The sequence below is a fragment of the Macaca mulatta genome, chromosome 19, assembly GCF_049350105.2.
Source record: "Macaca mulatta isolate MMU2019108-1 chromosome 19, T2T-MMU8v2.0, whole genome shotgun sequence".
Classification (NCBI taxonomy): Eukaryota; Metazoa; Chordata; class Mammalia; order Primates; family Cercopithecidae; genus Macaca; species Macaca mulatta.
The window spans coordinates 16,245,119-16,270,178 of record NC_133424.1 but is presented as its reverse complement, the minus strand read 5'-3'; the positions used below and the strand labels follow the sequence as shown (position 1 = coordinate 16,270,178).

At 47.7% G+C, this 25,060-nt stretch overlaps 1 protein-coding gene across 5 annotated transcripts; it reads right to left on the bottom strand.

Moving 5' to 3' along the window:
* Positions 1–841: 841 nt before the first annotated feature.
* On the bottom strand, positions 842–18,273 carry CYP4F57 (cytochrome P450 family 4 subfamily F member 57). Of its 5 annotated transcripts, XM_028839791.2 has the most exons (13): positions 18,136–18,267; positions 17,541–17,739; positions 15,719–15,863; positions 13,759–13,812; positions 13,539–13,666; positions 11,551–11,672; positions 10,314–10,584; positions 9,180–9,246; positions 8,853–8,982; positions 1,917–2,050; positions 1,761–1,825; positions 1,468–1,550; positions 842–1,077 (listed from the first exon to the last, which is right to left on the bottom strand). In XM_028839791.2, exons 2-13 carry the CDS (start codon positions 17,736–17,738, stop codon positions 900–902), a joined length of 1,575 nt encoding a protein of 524 aa, XP_028695624.2. In that variant the 5' UTR covers position 17,739; positions 18,136–18,267; the 3' UTR covers positions 842–899. The 5 variants fall into 5 exon arrangements, 4 of the variants coding, with proteins under 4 accessions (XP_028695624.2, XP_077834332.1, XP_077834331.1 ...); XM_077978206.1 differs by lacking the exon at positions 15,719–15,863 and having other exon boundaries at positions 13,759–13,778; positions 18,136–18,273; XM_077978205.1 differs by lacking the exon at positions 15,719–15,863 and having other exon boundaries at positions 13,759–13,828.
* Positions 18,274–25,060: the final 6,787 nt, after the last annotated feature.

The window sequence follows — 25,060 nt, the reverse complement described above, 5'->3', positions numbered from 1 at the left end:
AGAGGGGAATTAACTGGCTCAAGACACACAGCAAAGATGAGACTTCAACACCACAGTCTGGCTCCAGATCCCATACGTTTGGGATGGTGTTTTGCTTCCAATCATCTGCTTTGAATCTCAAGGGTCAAACGGGAAGGTCCTGACTGCATTCCACCCCAAGACGGGTCAGTGATGGGAATGAAGGAGGAATCTAGAGGTGAAAGGGTGAGGACGTGCCCAACCTCCGACACTTGTGAGAGTGCCTGGCACATAACAAAAGAGAGTAGGGGGAGGATTCAGGTAGTACCTGATGGACGGGCTGCCTGGACAGAGTCAGAGGGTTCAAAAGAGGGAAAAAATGGCGCTACCTGAAGTTAGGGAAAGGGGATCAGAAAAGTGATCAACTGGAAAGGGGAGACATAGGGTGGGACGTTGGCAAGAAAGGAAACTGAGAATTCCTGAGAGCCTGCCAGGGTAAAAGCTGCACCCTTCTATCCCTATGTTCTGAACTGGCCAGGGATCTCGGTCTTGGGACACTCCCAGATCAGAAGAAAGGATCTGCCTCTACGGTTGCTTCTCACTAACCCAGCCTGGGTCTCGCTTCTTAAATCCGTTCTTAATCCTGGTCCCTCTCCTGCTCAAAAACCTCCCATGACTCCATATTGTCCACAGGATAAAGTCCATCCTTGGGCTCTGAGAGACCCTGCTATAGGCATGGAGGCCCTATGCTCAGCCAAAAAGGCAGTCAGGTTCCTGGGGTCAGGGACAACACCCCGCCCAACCCATCGAGGTTAGACCTCTTCCCTGAAGCCTCCCAATCCCCAAGAGCCCCTGTTGGCAGTCAGTGAGGCCCAGGCAGAGGTGACAGCACCGTTTTATTCATTAGAATCTGCAAAAAAAGAGGTGGATGGGTCACAGAGTCACTGCAAGCCTGTGTTCAAGGGCTCCACCCGCAGCCAAAGCCTGCCCTCGGCGCGCATGGTCAGCTCCGGCTTCCGGCGGGGCTCAGTGTGATCCGGCAGGAACCGGAAGTGCAGCAGCAACAGCGCCAGGACAGTCTTCATCTCTGCCATGGCGAACGTCTGCCCGATGCAGTTCCTGCAGGCAGGAGAGTGGACTGTGACTGTGCCCAAGACCCGCATTTGGGTCCCATCACTCTAGGAACCTGGTCCGGGACCCTAACCACACCCAGCTCAGCCTGAGAGATATAGAGAGGGGCTAAGCATGCCTGGGACCCCCATGTGGGCTTGCATGTCCTGGAGCCTGGGCCAGACTCCAGCTCCCAGCTCAGACCAGCAGATGGAGAAGGGGATTTTGAGCACTCTGGGGACCCCTCTAGGACCTACCCATCCCCATTCCATGGACGTTTTCCCATAAACTGTGAAGGAATGGAGGGAAGAGCTGGAACTGGGACCATCTGCAACATCCTCCTTTTTCGACTCCCACACACATCACCCCATCCCTGCCTCAGACACAGGGTGCTCTTACCTGGGCCCTGCGGAGAAGGGAATAAAAGCCAGAGGTGACCTCTTCTGGCTGTTCTCTGGGTCGAAGCGGAAGGGGTTATAGACCTGTAGGTGAGACAAAGAAGGTTTGCTGGGTGGGGTCTCCTAGGTCCAGCAGCCTTGGAGAGACAGTTGTGTGTGTGTTGCCGGGAGGTGATGTTGGATTTTCCTCATCAAAACCCTGACCCCTCCACTAGGAACCTTGAAATTCACCAAAGAAAAAAAAAAAAAAAAAAGGTAGAGGATGGGGGGGGTGGTGAATGAGGAAGGCAGAACCTCAGGATCTGGCCACACGGTTGGGTTGTGATGGACCCCTATAATATTGATCATGCAGATAATGCCTGTGGGAGAGAAGGGGGCAGTCAGGACGAGGACTCCCTAAAGGGCCCATCTTCCTACCTGGGAGGCTCCTCCCCCTGAGGCTGTGGGCACCTTTTGGGATGACTCGGCCATCTGGGAGAACAGTGTCCTGTGTGCAGCGTCGGGAGATGAAGGGAGCTGGGGGATGTAACCGCAGGCTCTCCTTCACGCACATGGTCAGGAAGGGCAGCTGGGCCAGGTCCTCCCTAAGGAAACACCCCAGCCCCAATCATTATCAAGGGAGCAAAGACACAACGTTCCAGCTTCTCTATTTGCAAGTGAGACCTTTTCTCCTTATTACGAAAATAAACTCTACGGGGATCAAACATTTGAGAATTTTAAAAAGCGGAAAATAATTAGAGAAGCAGAGAATTAGAAAAGCACCAGAGAAAATTTAGCCAAGTAGTTAAAAATATATACTCTGGCCGGGTGCGGTGGCTCACACCTGTAATCCCAGCACTTTGGGAGGCCAAGATGGGCGGATCACAAGGTCAGGAGATCGAGACCATCCTGGCTAACAAGGTGAAACCCCGTCTCTACTAAAAAATACAAAAAAATTAGCCGAGCGTGGTGGCGGGCGCCTGTAGTCCCAGCCACCGGGGAGGCTGAGGCAGGAGAATGGCGTGAACCCGGGAGGCGGAGCTTGCAGTGAGCCAAGATCGCACCACTGCACTTCAGCCTAGGCAACTGAGCGAGACTCCGTCTAAAAAAAAAAAAAAAAAAAAAAAAAAAAAATATATATATATATATATATATATATATATATATATATACACACACACACACACACACACACACACACTCTGAGGAAAACACCCAGAAGCCAGCGGTAAAAAGTTAACAGATTTGCATAAAAATAAATATTGTCTATGGCAAGAAAGCAAACTCAAATGCAAATGAATAACAAACAAAATACCCAGATCCAAAGTTTTGCTCTTATTTAGCATGGTACTAGAGATACAGCAAGTGCAATTAGGCAAGGGAAAAAAAGATTCATGCCATTTGAATGTGGGAGTAAATGTATCATTTTGGCAGAGAGTGATTTTATACTTAGGAAACACTAGAGGCCCCACTGGAAAACGTTGATAAACATTTAAGATCCAGCAAAGGAGCTGAATTCTCTGCTTAATCTTTCTTCTTTTGCAGTGGCTATTTAAAATTTTAATACCGTCTACAATTATCTGGTTCAGAATTTGAAAACTATAAAACATAATCCACTCCTATGGCCCAATGCCGCTTACTTCTCCCCACACGTTGCCAGGTTATTTTTTTAATGCGTGCTTTGTGGGCTGATTGTTAGCATCTTAAAAAATTAAGAGGAGATCGAGACCATCCTGGCTAACATGGTGAAACCCCATCTCTACTAAAACTACAAAAAAAATAAATAAATAAGCCAGGCATGGTGGCAGGTGCCTGTAGTCCCAGCTACTGGGGAGGCTGAGGCAGAAGAATGGCGTGAACCCAGGAGGTGGAGCTTGCAGTCAGCGGAGATCACGCCACTGCACTCCAGCCTGGGCAACAGAGCGAGACTCCCTCTCAAAAAAAAAAAAAAGAAAGAAAAGAAAAAAAGAAAGAAGAAACATGAAATATCTGTATTTCCCTCATCTCAAGATGGAATACTATACAGCTACACAAAAGGAGAAAATAAGGATCACTAGTCCTGTCACACAATGCAGGCCGGAAGGTAAATCAGTATAGAGACTCTGGAAGGTAAATTGACCATATCTACAATGATTGGAAATGTTTACACAAGTGTCTTCAAGAAAGGGATGGGACAAATAAAACATGGAATGCTATTCAGCACTCAGAAAAAATAGCTATTAGACACACTATTGAGTGGAAAAAAAGCATGTTCGCAAATGTCCATATATGTAAATACCATAGGACAAAAAATATATGGAATATAAAAGGAGATATATGATAGAAAGATATGTAGATAGATTGATAAACAGACAGGCAGATAGATGACAGATCAGTATCTCTGCAGGCCCCCTTGGAGAAAGGGAGATTAGGTGGGGTAGCAGGAATGTCAAGGATAACCCTTGTCTTATCTGTAATGTCTCATTGAGTGCAAGAAGAACCTGTTCTCATCATTGCTTTTGTTATTCAAAACTCATTTTCCATGTGATATATATACAGAACGGAGTGCTATTCAGCCTTAAAAACAGAAGAAAATTCTTTCATTTGTGACAACATGGAAGAACCTGGAGGACATTACGCTAAGTGAAGTAAGCCAGGCACAAGAAGAAAAATAACACGCGACCTTTATTACCTGTGAGATCTAAAATGGTTAACATAGAAATCATAGAAACCGAGAAGAGAATGGTGGTTACCAGAGAAGAGAGGAAGAAAGAACGGAAAGACTTTGGTCAAAGGGTACAAGTTTCCATTAGACAGGAGGAATACGTTTGAGGTCTATTACATGCGTGATGACTACAGTTAATAATAATATATATCTCAAAATTGCTAAGAGAACAAATTTCAAATGTTCTCACCACAAAAATGATGAGTATATGAGATGATGGGAATGTTTATTAAATTGATTTAGTCATTACGCATTGTATACATATAACATCACATTGCACCCCATAAATATATAATTAAAATTTGTCAATTAAAAATAACAAATTTTCCGAAACTCATATTTTGAGAAAAAGAAAAGAAAAGCTCCCAAAGATAGATTTTAATGTGCAGATCTGTGTCTACTTTATTTCTTTTTATTTCAATAGCATTTGGGGTACAAGTGCTTTGGTTACATGGATGATTTCTATAGTGGTGAATTCTGAGGTTTTAGTGCACCCATCACCCATGCAGTGTGTACTGTCCCCAGTTGGTAGTCTTTTCTCCCTTACCCACCTCCCAACCTTGTCCTCCGAGTCTCCATAGCTCATTATATCACTCTGTATGTATTATGTCCTCATGGCGTAGCTTCCACTTACAGGTGAAAACATATAGTATTTGGTCTTCTATTTTTGAGTTACTTCACTTAGAATAATGGCCTCCAGCTCCATCCAAGTTGCAACAAAAGACATTATTTCATTCCTTTTTATGGACAAGTAGTATTCCATGGTATATATATATGCCACATTACCCACTCGTTGGATGATGGGCACTTAGGTTGGTTCCATATCTTTACAATTGTGAATTGTACTACTATAAGCATGCATGTGCCTGTATCTTTTTCATATAATGACTTATTTTCCTTTGGGTGAATAGTAGTCGGATTGCTGGATGGATTTTATGCAGAAGCGTTTTCATTTAATTAAGTTCCACTGATTTATTTTTGGTTTTGTTGCATTTGCTTTTGTGGTCTTGGCCATGAATTATTTGCCTAGGCCAATGTCCAGAAGAGTTTTTCCAAGGTTATTTTATAGAATTATTATGCTTTTAGGTCTTAGATTTAAGCCTTTGATTTTTGTACAAGGTGAGAGATGAGAATCCAGTTTTATTTTTCTACATATTGCTATCCAGTTCTCCTAGCACCATTTATTGAATAGGGGGTCCTTTCCCCTATTTATGTTTTTGCATGCTTTGTCAAAGATCAGTTGGCTGTAAGTATTTGGCTTTATTTCTGAGTCCTCCTTTCTGTTCCATCAGTCTAAATGCCTACTTTTATACCAGTACCATGCTGTTTTGGTAACTGTAGCCTTGTAATGTAATTTGAAGTCTGGTAATGTGATGCCTCCAAATTTTTTCCTTTTGCTTGGTATTGCTTTGACTACACAGGCTCTTTTTTGGTTCCATATGAATTTTAGAATTGCTTTTCCCAGTTGTGTGAAAAATGATGAAGATATTTTAATAGGCAGTGCATTAAATCTGTAGATTGCTTTGCACAGTATGATCATTTTCACAATATTGATTCTTCCAGTCCATGAACGTGGGATATGTTTTCATTGGTTTGTGTCATCTCTGGTTTTGTCTAGCACTGCTTTGTAGTTCTCCTTGTAGAGAGCTTTAACCTCCTTGGTTAAGTATATTCCTAGGTTTTTTGTTTTGTTTTGTTTTGTTTTTTGTAACTTTTGTTTGTTTGTTTGTTTTGCCCTGTGAAAGTCAGAGGGCAGTTCTCAGGTCACTGAGGTAATGTTCCAGAGGTGAGTATACCTGCCTCTGCCGCACAGAAGAGTTTGCCAAGGGAGTGGAGAGTAGCAGGTGGCAGTAAGCCTCATCCAGCTCCCATGCAGTTGGCACAAGGTGGGTGTCACACCTGCAGTGTTCCACTCATAGCACTGGATTTAGATCCAGGCAGTCTGTGAACAGAACCAAGACCTGCCACAGGCCATAAGCTTTTCCCACAGAAATAGCAATGCTTTCAGGGCACGCCCTTTTTTGTCCCTGTCCAAGGCCAGGCACCCAGCTCCTGAACTCCTGTCTGTAGCACACTTCCTGCTTGCCTTCCAGGTTCTGGTCAAGGGCGTTCATCCCCACTCGAGGTTATATCAAGAAATTCAGTTGGGCATTTCAACCTGTGACCTCGCCTGAGCTAGTTATATGACTTCCCCAAGGCCCCCTGTGAGACACAATAAGGAATGGCTTCCCTCAGTCAATGCTGGAGATTGGGAATGCCTGCAAGGCACTTCCTGCTGCTACTTCTACTTTTATATTTCTCACCACTCCTTAAATCAGTTCAAGCCCTGGGTAGAGTTAAGGCCTTCTCCTGGGTCTGGATTTTCAGATTCCTCAGTGAAGATGTGTACCCTGGAGGCAGTCTCTCCCCCTCTCACAGTCTGGGGATTTACAGTTTTTCACCTGTCTTACAGAGTAGGATGCAACCTGCAGCTCCTGTTGAAGGGTCTGTGGATTCTTTTGGTTTTCCTGTTAAGTTCCCGTGTTGTTTCTTGGGAAAAGAAAGTTCACAGTGTGAATCTCTACATACTATTCTGTCCTTCCACATGGGAGAGCACACTGACATTGCCTCCAATCCACCGTCTTGGGAAAAAATACTGTGTCTTTTTTATACACTCTTATTTGTATAGAAAAAGTCTGCGTTCATATAAAGTAGGCATCAGGATAGCCATTTTCTGGAGGGACACACACAAAACCATTCATGGTAGAAACCACTAGGGTGAGACTCAAGAAAGAAGCTCATTTTTATGAATGTTTTGGACACTTTTTGTTTACAAAGTGCACAATGTTACTTGATATTTTGATTTTTAAAAGCATAAAAATATGTTGCCACCTTTTAGGACTGCTGTGCTGAGCAAAGGCGTGGATGGGAGGACACTGCCTCCAAAACACCTGTCCAGTCCCTTGCCTCCTCTCCATCCCCAGCCCCTGGCCTGGCTCAGGTTCCAGAATATCTTCACTGGGACTTCATTCTACAGCTTGTCCTCTCTCCACAGTTGCCCTGAAAAGATCTTTCTGGTGGCCAGATCTGACCCAACCCTCCCCTGCTCAACCACTTGTTATGGCTCCCCATTGCCTTTGGGTTAAAATGGAAGCCATTACCACTTTCCCATGCCTTCCACAACCGGACTCTGCCTTCACCACCTTGGTTATTATCTCATCATAACTCAGTTCCTTCCTCTCTCATTCTCTCTGTCTCCTTCTTTCTTCCCTCCTCTATTTATTTTGCTCTCCCTCACTTTCCCTCCGTCTTACTTCTTTCTCCCTGTATAACCATCTCCTTCCCCCGATGCATAAACCACTCCTTCTCTCTTTCCCTCTTCTCCCTCTCTGCCCACCACCCCAGGCTGTCTACATCTTTGCCCAGGCTGTCTTTCTGACCTAGGGCACTACTGCCTCCAAACATCTACTGATCATCATTCAGGTTTTCAGTTGAGGCACTTTATTATTTTGTTTTTTTTACTTTTTTAGTGATAGGTTCTTTACAGATTTAGATGGATTTTTTTACAGATTTAGATATTGTCCAGGTTCATTTTAAACCTGACCTCAAGTGATCCTCCCACTTCAGCCTCCTTAGTATTTGGTATCACGGGCGCCAGCCACCTCGTTTAGCTTGAAACACTTTCTACACTCCCAGCCATGCTTCTCTTGCTCTCAACTCCATTCTTGCCCGTGTGGACTGGGAATGCCTTGCACTGGGACTGTTCCCACTAGGCTGGGAGTACCTGGAAAACACATTCATTGGCAGCATTCTTTCCAGGTCTCCAGAGCACAGAAAGGTGCTGGGAACAGAACTCATTGGAAAGGCATGTGGAAGACTTTGCTGAATGAAGACTGAATGGATGAATGATGCAGGTGTTCTAGACAAGAGATATATGACTTTTACCCCCAGATCTCTCTTACAACTCCCTGGACTGAACTGGAGGGTAGGAATTAGGGAACAGAAGGGCAAACATTCAGGAAGTAAAGATGTTTGAAAAAAATGATAATTCAGAGAAAACAAGAAAGGAGTGAAGGAGAAATTCATTCACTGAATATGTCTAGGTGTCATCATCTGCCTTCACATATTGTCACTGGTTCTCTCAGCAGGCTAAGACTCTCTGTCCCAAAAGCCTGGAAACTTTCCCCTGCTAGCCAGGCTGGATACCAAGTTCTGCCTCTGGGCTCTGCTCCTAGTACTACTAAGCAATAATGGAAGAATTGACAAAAACAACTTCCCCCTCGCCACCTGAGCAAACATTCAAGAAGTGAGGATGTTCAAAATATATATATACACACACATACACACACACACACACACACACACACACACACACACACACACACACACACATATATATATATATATATATATATATATATATATTTCCAGGAGAAAAGAAAGAGAGTGGAGGGGAAGTTCACTTGCTGAATATGTGCAATGTGGCATAATCTGTCCTCACATACTGTCACTAATTTTTTCAGCAGCCTGGGTCTTTCAATCCTAAAGGCCGGTAACCTTTACCCTGACAGCCAGGCTGAGTATCACGCCCCGCCTGTGGTGCTCTGCATTTATACCCACTAAGCAATGGTGGCAGAATCAACAAAACAGCTCCTCCTCCCCTCACCACCTGGGGATCAAAGAAATGACAGGCTTAGGAACAGTCCACAAGAACCTGCACTTACCATTCAATCTCTTTAGCTTCGCGATCCTTCAGAAGCTCTTTCACCTCCTGTCGGCAGCGCTCCTGGTATTCTGGGTGTCTTGCGAGGTTGTACAGGACCCAGGAGAGACCGCTGGCTGTAGTATCATGGCCTGAGGAGCAGCCAGGTATGGTTGGGTCTCCAGGCTGCTTCAACACCACCAGGTGGACAGTGCCCATATATTGAGGCCCTCACGAGGATGGAGGGAGGGGGACGATGGGCAGAATGAAGTGATCCAGTGTCCACCCACCAGGTTCCTGAGATGGAAGAACCCCTATTCCCACTGTAGTCCCACACTGGGACCCTCACCTGCAAACATGAAGGTGTCAGCCTCTGCTCTTACATCCTCATCTGACAATGCCTTCCCATCTTCATCCTGAAGAGAAAGCAAAACACACACAGACACACACACACACACACACACACACACACACACACACACATATTATACTATCTCTGAGACTCCCGAGTCTAACCTGAGACAACGTCTGAAGATCCAATCTTCTTCCAGAAACTCAAACCCACTCTGCCCTTCTAGATCTTTATTGGTCACCGTCACCAGAGCCCCTACTCCAAGGGCTTCCCCCAGCTCTCTTGCCTCCTCTTTGGTCCCTGGTGGGAGGAATCAATGGCTCTGGAATATTTTCATATTTCTGCATCATGCAGACTTTCAGAGAAAAAGATACTGGCAACCTGGGGTACAGGATATTTGAGTGGCAATTTGCCTTGGAGGTTAGAAATTATGTATTGCTCCAAAAATATTTGCTCACAGTCTAGAGCAGTAAACTGAAGAGAATCTTATCTGTCCAGAAGATATTTGGGTTATAAACTATAGAAATTGCCATCTCACTGGAGAGGAGTAGTTTATACTCCAGAACACAGTGTTCTCTCTCTCTCTCTCTCTCTCTCTCTCTCTCTCTCTCTCCATCTAACTTTCACCCTGTAAAAAAGAAGGAGCATATGAGCTAGCTGTCCTATGTAAGCTATAAGACTCATCGTGTGGGGGCCCCTCTCCTATGGTGCAAATTTTACAGGTAAAAACATTGTGATGCTCTGGGAGTGAGGAGCCAGCACTACAATCTTACTCTGCCTGCTGTTATTGCTGTAAATAGCTAATGGGCTGCTGTGATCCAAGGGTTTAGTGCATCTTTTATCATAGATTTAGACAAGGACATAGACATATAGATATACATAAAAATGTGAAAGACTAACAAACTGACTTGTAAGTTGAGTAAAATCTCAGGCTCCTCACAGTTTCAAAATTAGCAGTGCCCTGATGGCTGCATTCAACAGAGTCATCTGTAAAACCTACCTGTGACCTTCTCTTTCTCAAGCATCTTCCATGGCTCCCAGTGCCCTCTGGATGAAGCCCAATTTATTTCATCTGACCTTTGACATCAAGCTCTATTCTCTCACTTAAATTCAGATCATAGAGAAACCCACCTTGCTCAGCAGAAGCACATCAATGAAATCCAGAGTCTTGGACTTGGCTTTGTCCTTGAGGAAATCATCAATACCTTGAGTGGGGAGGGTGCGGCGCCGCTCCTGGATGACGGCATCTGTGAAGTTGTGCACCAGGCGGCAGGCCCTGCGGAAGCGCCGCCCGTCTTGGGTGAGGTAATACACAAAGTCCATGTGCTGGAGGATATCCAGGCTTCTTTTTTCTATAAGGGCAATGAGCTCCAAGATGGTGGCAATATATTCACTGGGCCTCCTGCAGGCCAAGGGCAGAAAGGGAGGCAACAATGTAACATATGCAAAGCCCTAGGAACACCTCCCACCAGCAGCCAGGAGCTACCTCCCATCAGGAAACTGGGTATCTAGAAACAGATGGTCCTAGAGATGCATGGTGGGTATCAGTCATGAGATTGACTCTCCAGACCGTCTTCTCTCCCTGCTTCCTATCTCTGAGAGAGCAGTCTCCATGCACCAAGGCACCTAGAGTATAGGTTGGACACCATGTTTCTCTCCTCTGTCTCCTACCCAGTATCCAGTACCTTACCAAAAATGTCCGCACAACTCAGACTTCATCCTCTTCCAGTTGATCCCTGCTCCAACCCCCACCATAACCAACTCTATTTCTCTCTCTCTCTCTCTCTCTCTCTCTCTCTCTCTCTCTGTTTCAACTTTCACACTGTAAGACAGAAGGAGCAGCCGGGCACAGTGACTTACGCCTGTAATCCCAGCACTTTGGGAGGCCAAAGCGGGCAGATCAACTGAGGTCAGGAGTTCGAGACCAGCCTGGCCGTGATGGCGAACCCCCGCTCTACCAAAAATACAGAAATTAGCTGGGTGTGATGGCGAGCCGTCAGTTTCCCACACAGCTCAGCTCTTACCACATCCATCATCAGCTGAAACTACAAAAGCTCTCTGAAAATCTCTTGATAAACTTCATACCACTTTTCCTAATTTTCAGTGTCCCTAATATCTAGCCCCTACTTCCACAACCTCATTTCTACTGTCTCTTGCACATGCTTGGCTCATCCTAACCTTGCTTTTACCCAGATATTTCTACCTACCTGGAAAGACAGCCCTTTCTCCTCTTCCTCGACCTTCAAAGCCCAACTATGATACAAATCCTCCTGAAAGGTACTTCGGGTTACTTTGCTCATTCCTCCCTCCCCAACTTAACTCCCTTTGGTCCGTGGATTCACATCCCAGGCCCTGGCAAGGAACTCACTCCTGACAGTGGCTGTCAAAGCTGAAGATGCATCTCTGCAGACTGTCCAAGGTCATCAGGCTGATGTGCTCAGACATGTTCAGACGACTGCTGCCTTCTGAGGCCAGGTGCTGCCACTTGTCCTGGCCAGAGAAGTGAAGAGAGCTAGAGCTGGGCCCTGCCTCCTTTGTGCCCCTCCCCAGCCCCAAGTATCAGGAGGGACTCCCCCTCAATCAGCCCCCTGGTCCTCTGCCCCAGGAACCAATTGCCAGCGAGAACCAGACTTGGATGGAAGCAGAAGGTGTTAGTATTAGGAGATGAAGACCCATGGCTTGGAGCCAAGAGACAAGCATTCAAGTCTCAGCTCTGTCTCCTATGCTCTGTGTGCCCTTGGTACAACCTATTGCCCTCCTCTAGGTCCCACCTGTCAAATATTCAATAATGGTCAAGGTGATCTGCTTTGGGGACAGATAAACCAGGATACAATCTCTGTTCCACCACTCCTAGCTCACTTACTAACTGGTTGAACTGTGTTCAGCTCCCTAATCTCTCTGGCCCTCAGTTCATCATCTGCAATAGGTCAAAAATAACCACAACCTCACAGGGTTATTAAATTAGACAACATATATCCTGGCATTGGGACATGACATTTTCTCAGGCATATGGTGAGTGACCAGTAAGTGTTCACTTTATTCATCTCCATTGTAATAAGTTCATTTCAAAAATATCCCTGTGTTGGAAGAGGCACTTCTTCATCAGCCCTGAGCATCCTTGCTGGGTATGCCACCAATGCAAGACTGTGATGTTCTTACCTGAGCCATATCTCAGAGTTGTGTTTGCAGACAACAACCTGGAGAGATAAGGCAATGACTCCCCCTGGACCAATATCAGGCTTGTAATTGCCACTATTAAAGCAGATTCCCTAAGCCTAATGCCCATTGTCTGTCATGCAATGTACTGCATGAGCAGACTACTATAGAGGCCCACCAGTGTCACCCCCATGGAATATAGGCTGGCTCAGAAAAAGGATACAAACCAACAAGAAGTACACGTTGCTTATTGTGCCATGAGTAATCAACTACCCTTTGTCTCTGACCCAGGAGTCTCATGTCTTGTGTTAGAATCCATCAAACAGTAACAAGCTAACTTACCAGCTTGTATATTTTTTAAAAAAATCCTAGACACTTCACGAAATCCTGACCCCCAATTCTTCACTTCTCACTGTATTCACACCCTTTGTACAGTAATTTTTCAGCAACTCCCATTAATTCCATTTTATACCCCTTTGAGTCTGTACTGGACTTTTGACTTTCTTTGGCCAATACAATGTGGCGAAATGATGATGTAATAACTCTGACAGACCCAAACCTGGCTGAACTTTGAAGCATTGCAGAGACAATGTCCAGAAGCATTGCAGCTTCTCTGCCATGTGAACAACAAGATGCCTTCTGGAGGCAGAGAATCACATGGGGGAAAGTCCAGGTGTCACAGCTGAGGCCATCCCAAATCAGCCTGAAACCAGTGAAGCCCCAAACATGTGAATGAACTGAGCCAGGATCAGCAAAGCCCCTACCTGATCCCCAGCTGCTCATGTGCCAAGAGTGATTCCTTCCACATCCAGAAGAACCAGCCAACTGTCTCACAGACTTGTTAGCAATCATAAACCCTTATTGCTCTAAGCCAATGAGTTTTGAAGTGGTTTGTAATCAGCAATGACTACTATGCAATCTTCATCTTTGTTCTCTTGAGTTTACAGGGTTTCTGCGAAAAAAACAGGAACTAACACCTTCTGAGAACCTACTGTGTGCCAAGCAAATGACTTCATTCGATCGTCTTGCCACCTTTTAATTAGGGATTATTATCCCCGTTTTAAAGATGCAGAAACCAAGTCTCAGACAGGAAGAACAATGGCTCAGTGCCACCCAGCAGAGCCAAAATCCCAGACCAGATCTGTCCCTGGTCCCTCCACCCAAAGACTCCAGCTGGGAACCAGAGTTCAAAGGACTCACGAGCATGATGTTCACACTTTCATTGAAGATCTTTATATAGGGCTTCAGGATGTTGAAATGGAAGGCAGGCGTCAGCATCCGACGGTGGCGGCTCCACTTGTCACCATTACTCAGAATTATCCCTTCTCCTAGTAGGGCAACCAAGGGCAGTGGGCAAGAGCAGCATCATCCCCACCCCCCACAAAGTTATCCCCAACCCCTTTCGTCTGCAGGTACTCACCCAGCCAGGGCTTCAGGAACCTGGTGAAGAGGTCATCCTTGGGTGCAGTGGCAGCTGGCATGAATGACGACTGTCAGGGGCCATGCAGAGGGCAAGAGAGGAACTTCAGGTGTAGAGGGAGGCTCCCTACCAAGAATTTCCCCACTTCATGCTTAGAAGAGCAGGCAGGAGGCCAAGGGCAAAGGAAGAATGGAGGATACAGGAAGAAGGACCAGACCAGGCTGCAACAGCACAGTAGAGCAATGACACAACCTAACGGGGCACAGCACACCCCACAACACCTTGACATGGCTCCTACATGACCCAGCATGTTCTGCAACACCCAAGCGTAGCTCCACACTCTACAAAATACCTTTAAAGAGGCCTAGGGCGGGCCACTCTTTATCATCTCCTGACATGGACCTGGGACTTGGGACATGTCCCCAACATATGTTAACATGCCTTGGCATAGCCACAACACACATGAGGAGCCCTAAATGACACATCGTCTGACATGGACCTGAGATAGTCAGACATGACCTCTGTGTACCCCAAAGACAGGCCCCAGATAGGATTTAAATATGAGTTCTTAAATGTCTTGGACATGTCACAGGTGTAACCAAGACTCTTCAAGTATGATTCCAATGGATTCTGAAACCTGGCTCAGGAAGACTAAAATAATAACTCTGACAGTTCTCAAAGGGACCCTGGGTCCCAGATCTTGGACAAGCTACAAACATTGCCAAGAGATGACAAGGAGGAGAAAAGACAATTTCAAATTACATGTCAGAGAAGAACCAGAAAGTCTGGCATATGCCCCAAGTGTCCTTGGCCACAGCTGAGCCACACACATGATGACTTCTCCATATGATCCCAGGAAAACAATACCAGATGTAATGAGGTGTAACATAGAAATCATAGAATATTTTTGGGGCCCCTGGGGGAAAGGTGAGCTTTCTGACAAAAACTGAGCTTCTGGGACCCATGGTTGACACCGTAAGAAAAGGACTGCCTTAAAAGAAAAAGTGATGCAGAGAATGGTGAACTTAAGAAAAGGAGACAGATTCCTGATGATGTTCATTGACACCTGGATCCAGCCGTGCTTGAAGACACCCTCCCTGGACTTTACACTCTTTTGATTCTCTTTATTTGCTAAGAGCACACAAAGTTGAGTTTCCAGCACTCACAACTGAAAGAGACCTTAGCAACCAGAGAGAGCAGGTGACCTGCACAGAGTCACTAAGCATTTTGGGGTCAGAGCCATAGTTTCTGTGGGATGCTGCCCCTTCCCTTGCTCAGCCTGGTCTGTCCAAGGACGAGAAGGGCAGAGAGCAGGGAAGATCAAGCAGCTGGTGTGGGATCTCCTATTGGAGAATCCTGAAGCCTGCAGGAGGAAGGCAGTGATCGCAGGGTGGATGAGTGACAGGATGAGGTAGAAGGAACTGACCCATCATAGATGGAGGTCACATGAATAGCAGCCCAGATTCTCCACCAGCCACAAGTCCTCCTACCACTCTGGGCTGAGGGATGGACAACCTGACGCCGGGACTGGCTGGGCCCACAAATACAAATGATCCCCACTGCATCATCCTGCCACACACTTTTAAAAAATCCTACTCATTGGTCCAGACTCGCTCCAACAACTCTTCCTCCAGGAAGCCTTTCAGCCTGCCCCAGCAGACACCCAGTTCTCCTCTAGGTTGTCACACCCATCTCTCTCTTGCCCATTCCTGATCCCATGAAGCTGGAAATGTCTCTGTCTGGACCCTTCTCCTCAAGCATGGGGGTTCCTTCAAGAAAGGGCCCTGAATTGAGGCGTCTTGGGGCCCCAGTGGTGCCCAGAACACCAAAGCAGGAAGCAGATGGCAATGGAGGGAGAAGACATTGAGATGGAAGTCTCAGTGATGGGCATGAATACTCAAGGAGGGGTCTGGGTACTGCAGGGGCCATGCAGAGGCTACCACAAACTCCGCATGGGTACCTGAGGCATTGGTGATAGACCGGATGGTGTCAGGGTGGCATAAAACGATGAAGGGGATGATGGGACCCATCCATATTGTAAACCCCTGGGAATGGGTGGCCGACAGCTGGGTCAAGTTCTTCAAGCCCTCCTCTGTAGGAGCGATCTGAAAGCAAGTCAGGGGGCTGTCAACTCCTGTGATGGTTAATTCTAGGTGTCCACTTGACTGGGCTACGGGATACCCAGTCAAACATTATTGCTATGTGGGTCTCTGAGAGTGTTTCAGGAGATACTAGTGTTTGAAGCTGAACTGAGGATGGAAATAGTAGGTGCAGAGGAATGAGTTACTGAAGAGGGGAATGAGTGAATGAGGAGAGGAATGAGCGAGGAGAGGAATGAGTGAGTGGGTAGAGGAATGAGTGAGTGAGGAGAGGAATGAGTGAGTTAGGAGAGGAATGAGAGTTAGGAGAGGAATGAGTAAGTGAGTGGAGGAATGAGTGAACGAGGAGAGGAATGAGGGAGGGAGGAGAGGAACAAACGAGTGGATAGAGGAAACGCAAGCAAGGAGAGGAACTAGTGAGTGAGGAGAGGAATATGCGAGCGGGGAGAGGAATGAGTGAGTGAGGAGAGGAATGAGGGAGGGAGGAGAGGAACAAATGAGTGGATAGAGGAAACGCAAGCAAGGAGAGGAACTAGTGAGCAAGGAGAGGAATGAGCGAGCAGGGAGAGGAATGAGTGAGTGAGGAGAGAAATGAGTGGGTGGGTAGAGGAATGAGTAAGTGAACAGAGGAATCAGTGAGTGAGGGGAGGAATCTGTGAGTGAGGGGAAGAATGAGTGAGTGGATAGAGGAATGAGTGAGCGAGGAGAGGAATAAGTGAGTGAGCAGAGGAGTGAGTGAGGAGAGGAATGAATTAATGAGGAGCGGAATGAGTGAGTGGGTAGAGGAATGAGTGAGTGAGGAGAGGAATGAGCGAGTGAGGAGAGGAATGAGCAAGCGGGGAGAGGAATGAGGGAGTGGGGAAAGGAATGAGCAAGTGAGGAGAGGAATGAGTGAGTGAGGGAAGAAATGAGTCAGTGAGGAGAAGAATGAGTGAGTGAGGACAGGAATGAGTGAGTGGATAGAGGAATGAGTGAGTGAGGAGAGGAATCAGTGAGGAGAGAAATGAGTGAGTGAGGAGAGGAATCAGTGAGGAGAGGAATGAGTGAGGAGAGGAATGAGTGAGTGAGGAGAGGAATGAGTGAGTGAGGAAAGGAATGAATGAGTGAGGAGAGGAAAGAGTGAGTGAGGAAAGGAATGAGTGAGAGTGAGGGAAGAAATGAGTCAGTGAGGAGAAGAATGAGTGAGTGAGGACAGGAATGAGTGAGTGGATAGAGGAATCAGTGAGGAGAGGAACGAGTGAGTGAGGAGAAGAATGAGTGAGTGAGGAATGAGTGAGTGAGGAGAAGAATGAGTGAGTGAGGAGAGGAATGAGTGAGTGAAGAGAGGAATGAGTGAGTGAGGAGAGGAATGAGTGAGTGAGGAAAGGAATGAGTGAGTGAGGAGAGGAAGGAGTGAGTGAGGAGAGGAAGGAGTGAGTAAGGAGAGGAAGGAGTGAGTAAGGAGAGGAAGGAGTGAGTGAGGAGAGGAATGAGTGAGTGAGGAAAGGAATAAGTGATCGAGGAGAGGAATGAGTGAGTGAGCCGACAAATGAGTGAGGAGAGGAATGAGTGAGCCATCGCCCTTGCTTCTCTGGGGTCCCAGATCACAGCCACCATCAATACCCAGCTCCCTGAACCCCATTCCTGCTCCTCTGGAAATCCATCTACCCTGAGACCCCAGACACATTTTGCTGTCGCACTCACCACGCCCAGGTGACCCCAAAACCAGTTTCTTTTCGGGGGTTGCGGGAAACACTGGAGCCGGCGGTAGTTGTCATATAAGGTGTAGGTCCAGGCCAGGACACGGGCAAGGAGCCAGGAGCCCCCAGCCAGCAAGAGGAGCAGCCAAGGGGATGCTGCCACATGCCCCAAGCCCAACCAGGGCAGACTCAGCAGCGACATCCTGCAGGGCACACAGGATGGAGGGTGAGGTCCTGAGGCCCCGGGAAGAGCTCTGGGGACAGCGGAGAGGGGCAGGGTCAGGAACTGCTGGGGGCAGGACAGGGAGGGCTCAGGGATGGGTAACCAAGGGCTGAGATCTAAAGTCCAGAAAAGCCCAACCAAAACCAACAACCAAGTCGCCTCCAGTGACTTGGTAACCACAGAGAAAGGGAAAGAGAGAGGAGCTGATTGGAGTCCAGAAGGGCCCAGCCTGAATCCTTGGGAGTTTGCTAGGAGTCCAGGTACCAGGAAACCACCACTGTCCCAGGCCAGCAGCTTGAAGCCACCGCAGCCTTGGGCAGTGCCTCTCCCCATCCCAGGCCAGGACCCTCCAGCCCTGCCACCCCCAGCCTGGCACCTTCTGTCGGGAGCAGCTTGTCCCACACAACCTTCTCTCCTCCTCTGCTGGGAGGTCTGTGGCCCGGCCCCTGATCTAGGGAAGAAGGCCCTAGGAGGCTGGGCTGGGCTGGGCTGGGATGGGCTGGGGCAGCGAATCCCCACAGTCTGGGTGTGTCTTCCGTGCCTGGGCAGCCAGCCAAAACCTGGGGTTGGGTCAGCTGGTGCAGCTCAGGGTGACCCAGCACGAGCACTGAATTCTCAGGTCTCTGCACCTTCTTGGCAGTCTGCCAAGAAGAGGACTCTGAGCCCCAAGTTTGCCTCCACCCTGCCCTTCCAAGACAAGGGCATTCAGGTAAAAGTGTATACTTACCGTGAGAGTTCTCAGTCAGCTGAGCTGGGCCAGGCCAACCCTTGTCCCAGATCATCTGGGCTCCTCTCCAAACACGGGTGGGGATTATGTCAGGCACCCTACCTGGTGCAGACTTAGGAGATTCAGAGACAGAAGCCTCTCATCTCTGGCTTCATAACCTGGCAAGAGTTCAAGTTCTGCCTCCAAGCAGCCCAGGGCCTGAGTTGAGACCTGACTGCTGGAAGCAGGAAGAAACAATCCAATCCCAACCCCACTGAGGATTACCCGCGTCAGATTCTGGGGATAAAGAGTCCAGCTGGAGGAGCAAACCTACAGGCTGGGCTCAGCCTAGGAGGACAGAGTGGAGGCAGAGGGGATGAGGCTGAGAGGGGCCATATGATCCCAGGTGTAAACATAGAGCAGGTGTAGACAGGTATGACATATTCCAGGTGTAACCAGGACCCAGGTATAAATATACATGTGATAAGATGTGATCATAGAGCCGATCTGCCCATACAGCAGCCGCCATCCCACAGACACGCCTCAGTCATAAGCAGACAGTGGTCAAACAGGTGGAAGTCCACGGGAAACAGAGGCAGTGATAGCTCTACCACAGCCCCCTCTCTCCGCACATGGGGCACCCGACCAGCTTCAGACAACACAGAGAGTTCAGCAGCGGGCAAAGGACAGTCAGTGCAGTGTCCACCTGGAGCCAAGAGCATGGGCTTGATGCAGATGGAGAGAAAGATGTGCATGACTATGTGCCAGGGCCCCACCCACCAGCAGCACATGGTCCCAAGGGCGCTCAACAGGCCTTGTGTGCATAGGAGTCCTTCCTCCGAGCTCTGAATCAGGAGAAAAACACACAAAATCCAATTCATACCCTTTTAGGCTGTCAGAGAGAAGGAACTGCAGGAAAAAGATCTAGACCCAAGCCCTAGGAATTCCATGCAGCATCTCAACATCCTCTCTTATGGCTGAGCCCTCTCCTAAGCTTCCCCCAACATCCTCTATACATGACTCTCCAGTCCTTACGGTACAGAGACAAAGAAGGTCTTTCCCCATGTGGATTCCAAACACCACATTCCCTGGGTTCTCCTCCATCCCATTTTCCAGATGGGTTCTGAACAATGAAGTCACTTGCCCACAGTCCCGAGATAGCAAGTGGCAAGCCTGAGACCTGAGACTGAGTCTGTCTGAATCCATGGCCTGAGTTCTTAACCATCAAACTTCTTTGTGCCTGTATTAGTCCGTTTTCACACAGCTATAAAGAAATACTCAAGACTGGGTAACTTATGAAGGAAAGAGATTTAATTGACTCACTGTTCTGCATGGCTGGGGAGGCCTCGAGAAACTTACAGTCATGGCAGAGAGTGAAGGCAAAGCAAGCTTGGACCTTCACACTTGGCAGCAGGAGAGAGAAGAGAGAATGAGGAAGTGCCACAGTTCTCGTGAGAACTCACTCACTATCATGAGAATAGCATGGGGGAGACAGTCTCCATCATCCAGTCACCTCCACCTGGCCTCTCCCTAGACACATGTGGATTATGGGAATTACAATTCAAGCTGAGACTTGGGTGGAGACACAGCCAAACCATATCAGAGCCCCCAAAACAATAGCTCCACCTAGGACTTCCTTGTTCCTGGTCTATTCTTATCCCCTGGGGAAGGCTAGGAGAGGCTGGGCTGGGCCATCAAATCCCTGCCTGCCTCCTCCCTGCCTAGTAGGCATCCAAAAATAAAGGGCGTGGGGCAGCAGCATCCCTCAGCCAGATCCTGCTCCAGGTGACAGGAGGCAAAAAGGGAGGCAGTGTGGAGATCAGGAAGTCTCAGGTGGGAACTGTCAGAGCCCCAAGAGGCTGGAGCCCCTTCAGTGGTTTTCCTTCCAACCAGGAACGTCTCAGCTGCCAAGTCACACAACCTCAAGGGATGTCTCCTAGCGAGTATGGAGGGAAGGAAGCCACCATCCAGAAGACAGAAGTTCATGTTTCTCTCAGGGGCTCTTCCACCCCCTGCCCCCCTGCCTAGAGTAGGACAGTGGGCAGGCATGTCGGACCAGCCATGGAGACCACTCTGTGAGGGACCAGGCTCAGGCATCACCCATTCACCTGTGAGCCTCAGTCTTCCCATCTGAGAAACAGTCCTCATAAACCTTCACACAGCATTGTACATGTTCCATCAGACACCAGCACAGAGAGCAGGGACAAGTACGTCTCAAATCTTAGGTGAGGGCTGATCCCATCTATATAGAAAATGCCTGAGTGGGCCGGGCTCGGTGGCTCACACCTGTAATCCCAGCACTTTGGGAGGCCAAGGCGGGCGGATCACCTGAGGTCAGGAGCTCGAGACCAGCCAAAATGGTGAAACCCCGTCTCTACTAAAAATACAAAAATTAGCCGGGCATTGTGGTATGTACCTTCAGTCCCAGCTACTCAGGAGGCTGAGGCAGGAGAATCACTTGAACCTGGGAGGCAGAAGGAGGTTGCAATGAGGCAAGATTGTGCCATTGCCTCCAGCCTGGGCAACAAAGCAAGACTCCGTCTCAAAAAAAAAAAAAAAATACAGTGTATGTGTGTATATTTGTTTACTCATTTATATATGCACTTGACAAATTTTCAGAAAAATCCACACATCACCATGGAATTAGAAGAAGTAGAATTAAGGTAAAGACCATTTTATCTTTCTACACATCTCTGTTGCTTTGTTTTTCAAACTGAGCTGCTATACATTTAACTGCTAAGCAAATATTTAGGAAGGAATAAGGATTTGGCAGAGCAAAGGCACATAGTTGACACACAACACAGGTGAGCAGTTGTTATTCTGTGTCCATGAAGACACAGTTCCTAGGAATCTGCATGGGGTCTCTAGAACAAGCATTCATGCCGCCTGTTGGCTGGAGTTTCACCTTGCCTGTCTTCAACTTTCAAGAAGGAAGAAGTTCTGGATTTAGTAGAACTCAGTTGATGTCCAGACTCTTGCCGGCTCAGTGACCCTTAGTAAGTCCCTTGCTCTCTCTGAGCCTCGTAGCCTCCTTGGTAAGAGGAAGAAGTGGGGTTCTACCTCACAGGTAGTTGAACTCAATAACACACTTTACTTGAGCAGCTACACTGTGCCAGGCACAGTGAGAGGGCCCTGGATACAGGATGAACAAGACAGATCGGGTCCCTGCCATCCTGTTGCTCACGTCTGACGGGAAGCCAACAGGTCATAAGACCAAGTCCAACGGTGGTGGTAATGAAAATCATTGCCACACTGAGGTGAGCTAGAAGGGGAGGGAGGGGGCTCTTCTGAACGCGGTGATCACGCAGGGACTCCCCCAGAGGTCACCTTGGAGCAGAAAGCTGAGTGACATTGAAGATGGGGCCCTGGGTAGGGACCAGCCCCTGAGGCTGTGCCAGGAGTATAAAAACCCAGCTCCCAGAGGAACAACCAAATAGCTAAAAGATGTGTCCATTTCTGCCTCCTTCCTCTTATGACCTGTTGGCTTCCCCTGTCAGACATTGGATATCCACATCCAAAAACACAGTCAAACCACAATTCACGCCCCGTACAAAATTTAACTAAATAGAGATTATGGAATTTCATGTAAAATCTAAAACTATAAAACTTTTAAAGAGAGTGTAGGGGAAAATCTCCGTGACGTCCAGTTAAGCAAAGAGTTCCTACATATGGCAGTGTAAACATAATTGATAAGTCTTACCTCATTCAAATTTAAAACGTTTGCTCTATGAAAGAAACTTCAGAGTCTAGGAAAAAGACTTGTAAATCACACAACTGACAAAGGACTTGTACACAAAATTTATAAAGAACTCTCAAAATCCAACAATAAGAAGGCGAACCACCCAAGGAAAAATTAACGAGCAGATGATTGAATAGACACTTCACCAAAGAAAATACAGGAGTGTCAAATGGGCACAGGAAGGCACGAGTGGTTCAACGCCGTTAGTCACTGGGAGACACGAATTAAAATCTCAGGGGTATGCCACAACATGCCCATAAGGAAGGCTGAAACAAAAGCTCACACTACCAATGGCTATTAATTATTTGGAGGACCCAGAATTCTCATACATGACTTACGGAAATTAAACATGATGCAGATGCTTTGGAAACAGTTTGGTAGTTTCTTTTTATTTTATTTTATTTTTTTTTTTGAGACTGAGTCTCGCTATGTCCCCCTCCCCCAGGCTAGAGTGCAGTGGCACCACCTCAGCTCACTGCAACCTCCGCCTCCCAGTTTCAAGTGATTCTCATGCATCAGCCTCCCGAGTAGCTGGGATTACAGGCCCGCACCTCCACAACCAGCTAACTTCTGTATTTTTGTAGAGATGGGGTTTCACCCTGTTGCCCAGCCTGGTCTCAAACTCTTGGCTTCAAGTGATTTGCCTGCGTAGCCCTTCCCAAGTGCTGGGATTACAGGCCCGGCCCGGTTTGATAGTTTCTTATCATGTTATACGTACACTTAGAATATGATCCAGCCATCTCATTCTAACAGCAATGAGAACTTAGGCTCCCCCAAGAACCTCTATACAAATATTCGTAGCAGTTTCATTCATAATAGCTGAAAACTGGAAACAATCCACACATCCTTCAGCTGATGAGCAAAGAGTGTCCCATCTATGCCAGGGACTCTTACTCAGCAATAAAAAGAATCAAAGTCTTGACATGTGCAATATGGGAGAATCTCAAATGCATTATACTAAGGGAAAGCAGCCAGACTCCAAGGCTACATATGATATGACTCCATTTACAACAATATGAAGAAAGAAAATCTATAGGAATACAAAACCCATTGTGGCTGCCAGGGGTTAGGGATGGAAGAAAGCTTTTTACTACAAAGGGTGGCTATGGTAGTGATGGGTACACGACTCTAGCCATTTGTCGAAACTCAGAACTGTGCGCCCAGTAGAAGAAAGTTTACTTCTGAAATGTTGACGTAATTCAAGGTGAAGCAGAGGGTGACTAGTTACATGTGTTGTTTGCCTAAATAATGAAAGGATACCCAAAGAATAAATGTTTACCTTTATAAAGAGGGAGAAACTGGGCCAGGTGCGGTGGCTCACACCTGTAATCCAGCAGTTTGGGAGGCCGAGGCGGGCAGATCACCTGAGGTCAGGAGTTGGAGACCAGCCTGGCCAACGTGGTGAAACTCCATCTCTACTAAAAATACAAACTACCTGGGAGGCCGAGGCATGAGAATCGCTTGAACCCAGGAGGCGGAGGTTGCAGTGAGCTGAGATCACTTTACTGCACTCCAGACTGGGCAACACAGTGAGAAAAGACAGAAAGACAGAAGGAAGGGGAGGGGAAGAGGAGGGGAAGAGGAGGGGAAGGAGAAGGGAAGGGGAAGGGGAGGGGAAGGGGAGGGGTGGGGAGTGGAAGGGGAGAGGAAAGGGAGGGGAAGGGGAGGGGAAGGGAGGGGAAAGGGAGAGGAAGGAAAGGGAAGGGAGGGGAAGGGGAGGGGAAGGGAGGGGAAAGGGAGAGGAAGGAAAGGGAAGGGAGGGGAAGGGGAGGGGAAGGGAGGGGAAGGGAGGGGAAGGGGAAGAGAGGGGAGGGGAAGGGAGGGGAAGGGGAAGAGGGGGAGGGGAAGGGAGGGGGGAGGGGAAGAGAGGGGGGAGGGGAAGGGAGGGGAGGGGAAGGGGAGGTGAAAGGGAAGGGGTGGGGAAGGGGAAGGGGAGGGGAAAGGGAGGGGAATGGGAGGGGAAAGGGAGGGAAATGGAAGGTGAAGGGAAAGGGGAGGGGAAGGGGAAGGTGAGGGGAAGGGAAGGGGAAAGGGAGGGGGAGGGGAGGGGAAGGGGAGGGGAAGGTAGGGGAGGGGAAGGGAAAGGAAGGGAACACCTGTGGCTGCCAGGGGTTAGGGATGGAAGAAAGCTTTCTACTGCAAAGGGTGGCTATGGTAGTGATGGGTACACGACTCTAGCCATTTGTGAAAACTCAGAACTGTGCGCCCAATAGAACAAAGTTTTACTTCTGAAAATTTAACGTAATTTGAGGGTGAGGCAGAGGGTTACTAACTACATGTATTGTTTGCCTAAATAGATGAAAGGATACTCAGAGAGTAAAAGTGTTTACCTTTATAAAGAGGGAGAAAATGGGCAGAGGAAGGACATATGTAGCACCAGTACTTCTCACTGTGCATTTAACTTTTTACATGAGTGAATGTATTTCATGTCCACAATATTACATTTAAAAATTTAAGGCCAGGCATGGTGGCTCACACCTGTGATCTCAGAACTTTGGGAGGCTGATGTGGGCAGATCACCTGAGGTCAGGAGTTCAACATCAGTGTGGCCAACATGGCGAAACCCTGTCTCTATTAAAAATACAACAATTAGCTGGGTGTGGTGGCAGGTGCCTGTAATCCCAGCTACTTGGGAGGCTGAGGCAGGACAATTACTTGAACCTGGGAGGTAGAGGTTGCAATGAGCCGAGATCGTGCCACTGCACTCCAGCCTGGGCAACAGAGTGAGACTCTGTCTCAAAAAAAAAAAAGGCACCCCCTATCAAAGTCTCGTCTACTCACCCAGGTGATCTGATGCACCTAGGGCAGAGGGTCACTTTGAAAATCACTTCTGTGGTAGGATAAGGCATGACCTCT

Coding starts and splice junctions, on each gene's coding strand:
- CYP4F57 (XM_028839791.2), bottom strand. CDS start 17,738: ATGTCGCTGCTGAGTCTGCCCTGGTTGGGCTTGGGGCATGTGGCAGCA. Junction 13,813..15,718: donor GTCTATCACCAATGCCTCAG/GTACCCATGCGG, acceptor CATTCATGCCAG/CTGCCACTGCACCCAAGGAT. Junction 1,078..1,467: donor CCCTTCTCCGCAGGGCCCAG/GTAAGAGCACCC, acceptor TCCTGCCTGCAG/GAACTGCATCGGGCAGACGT.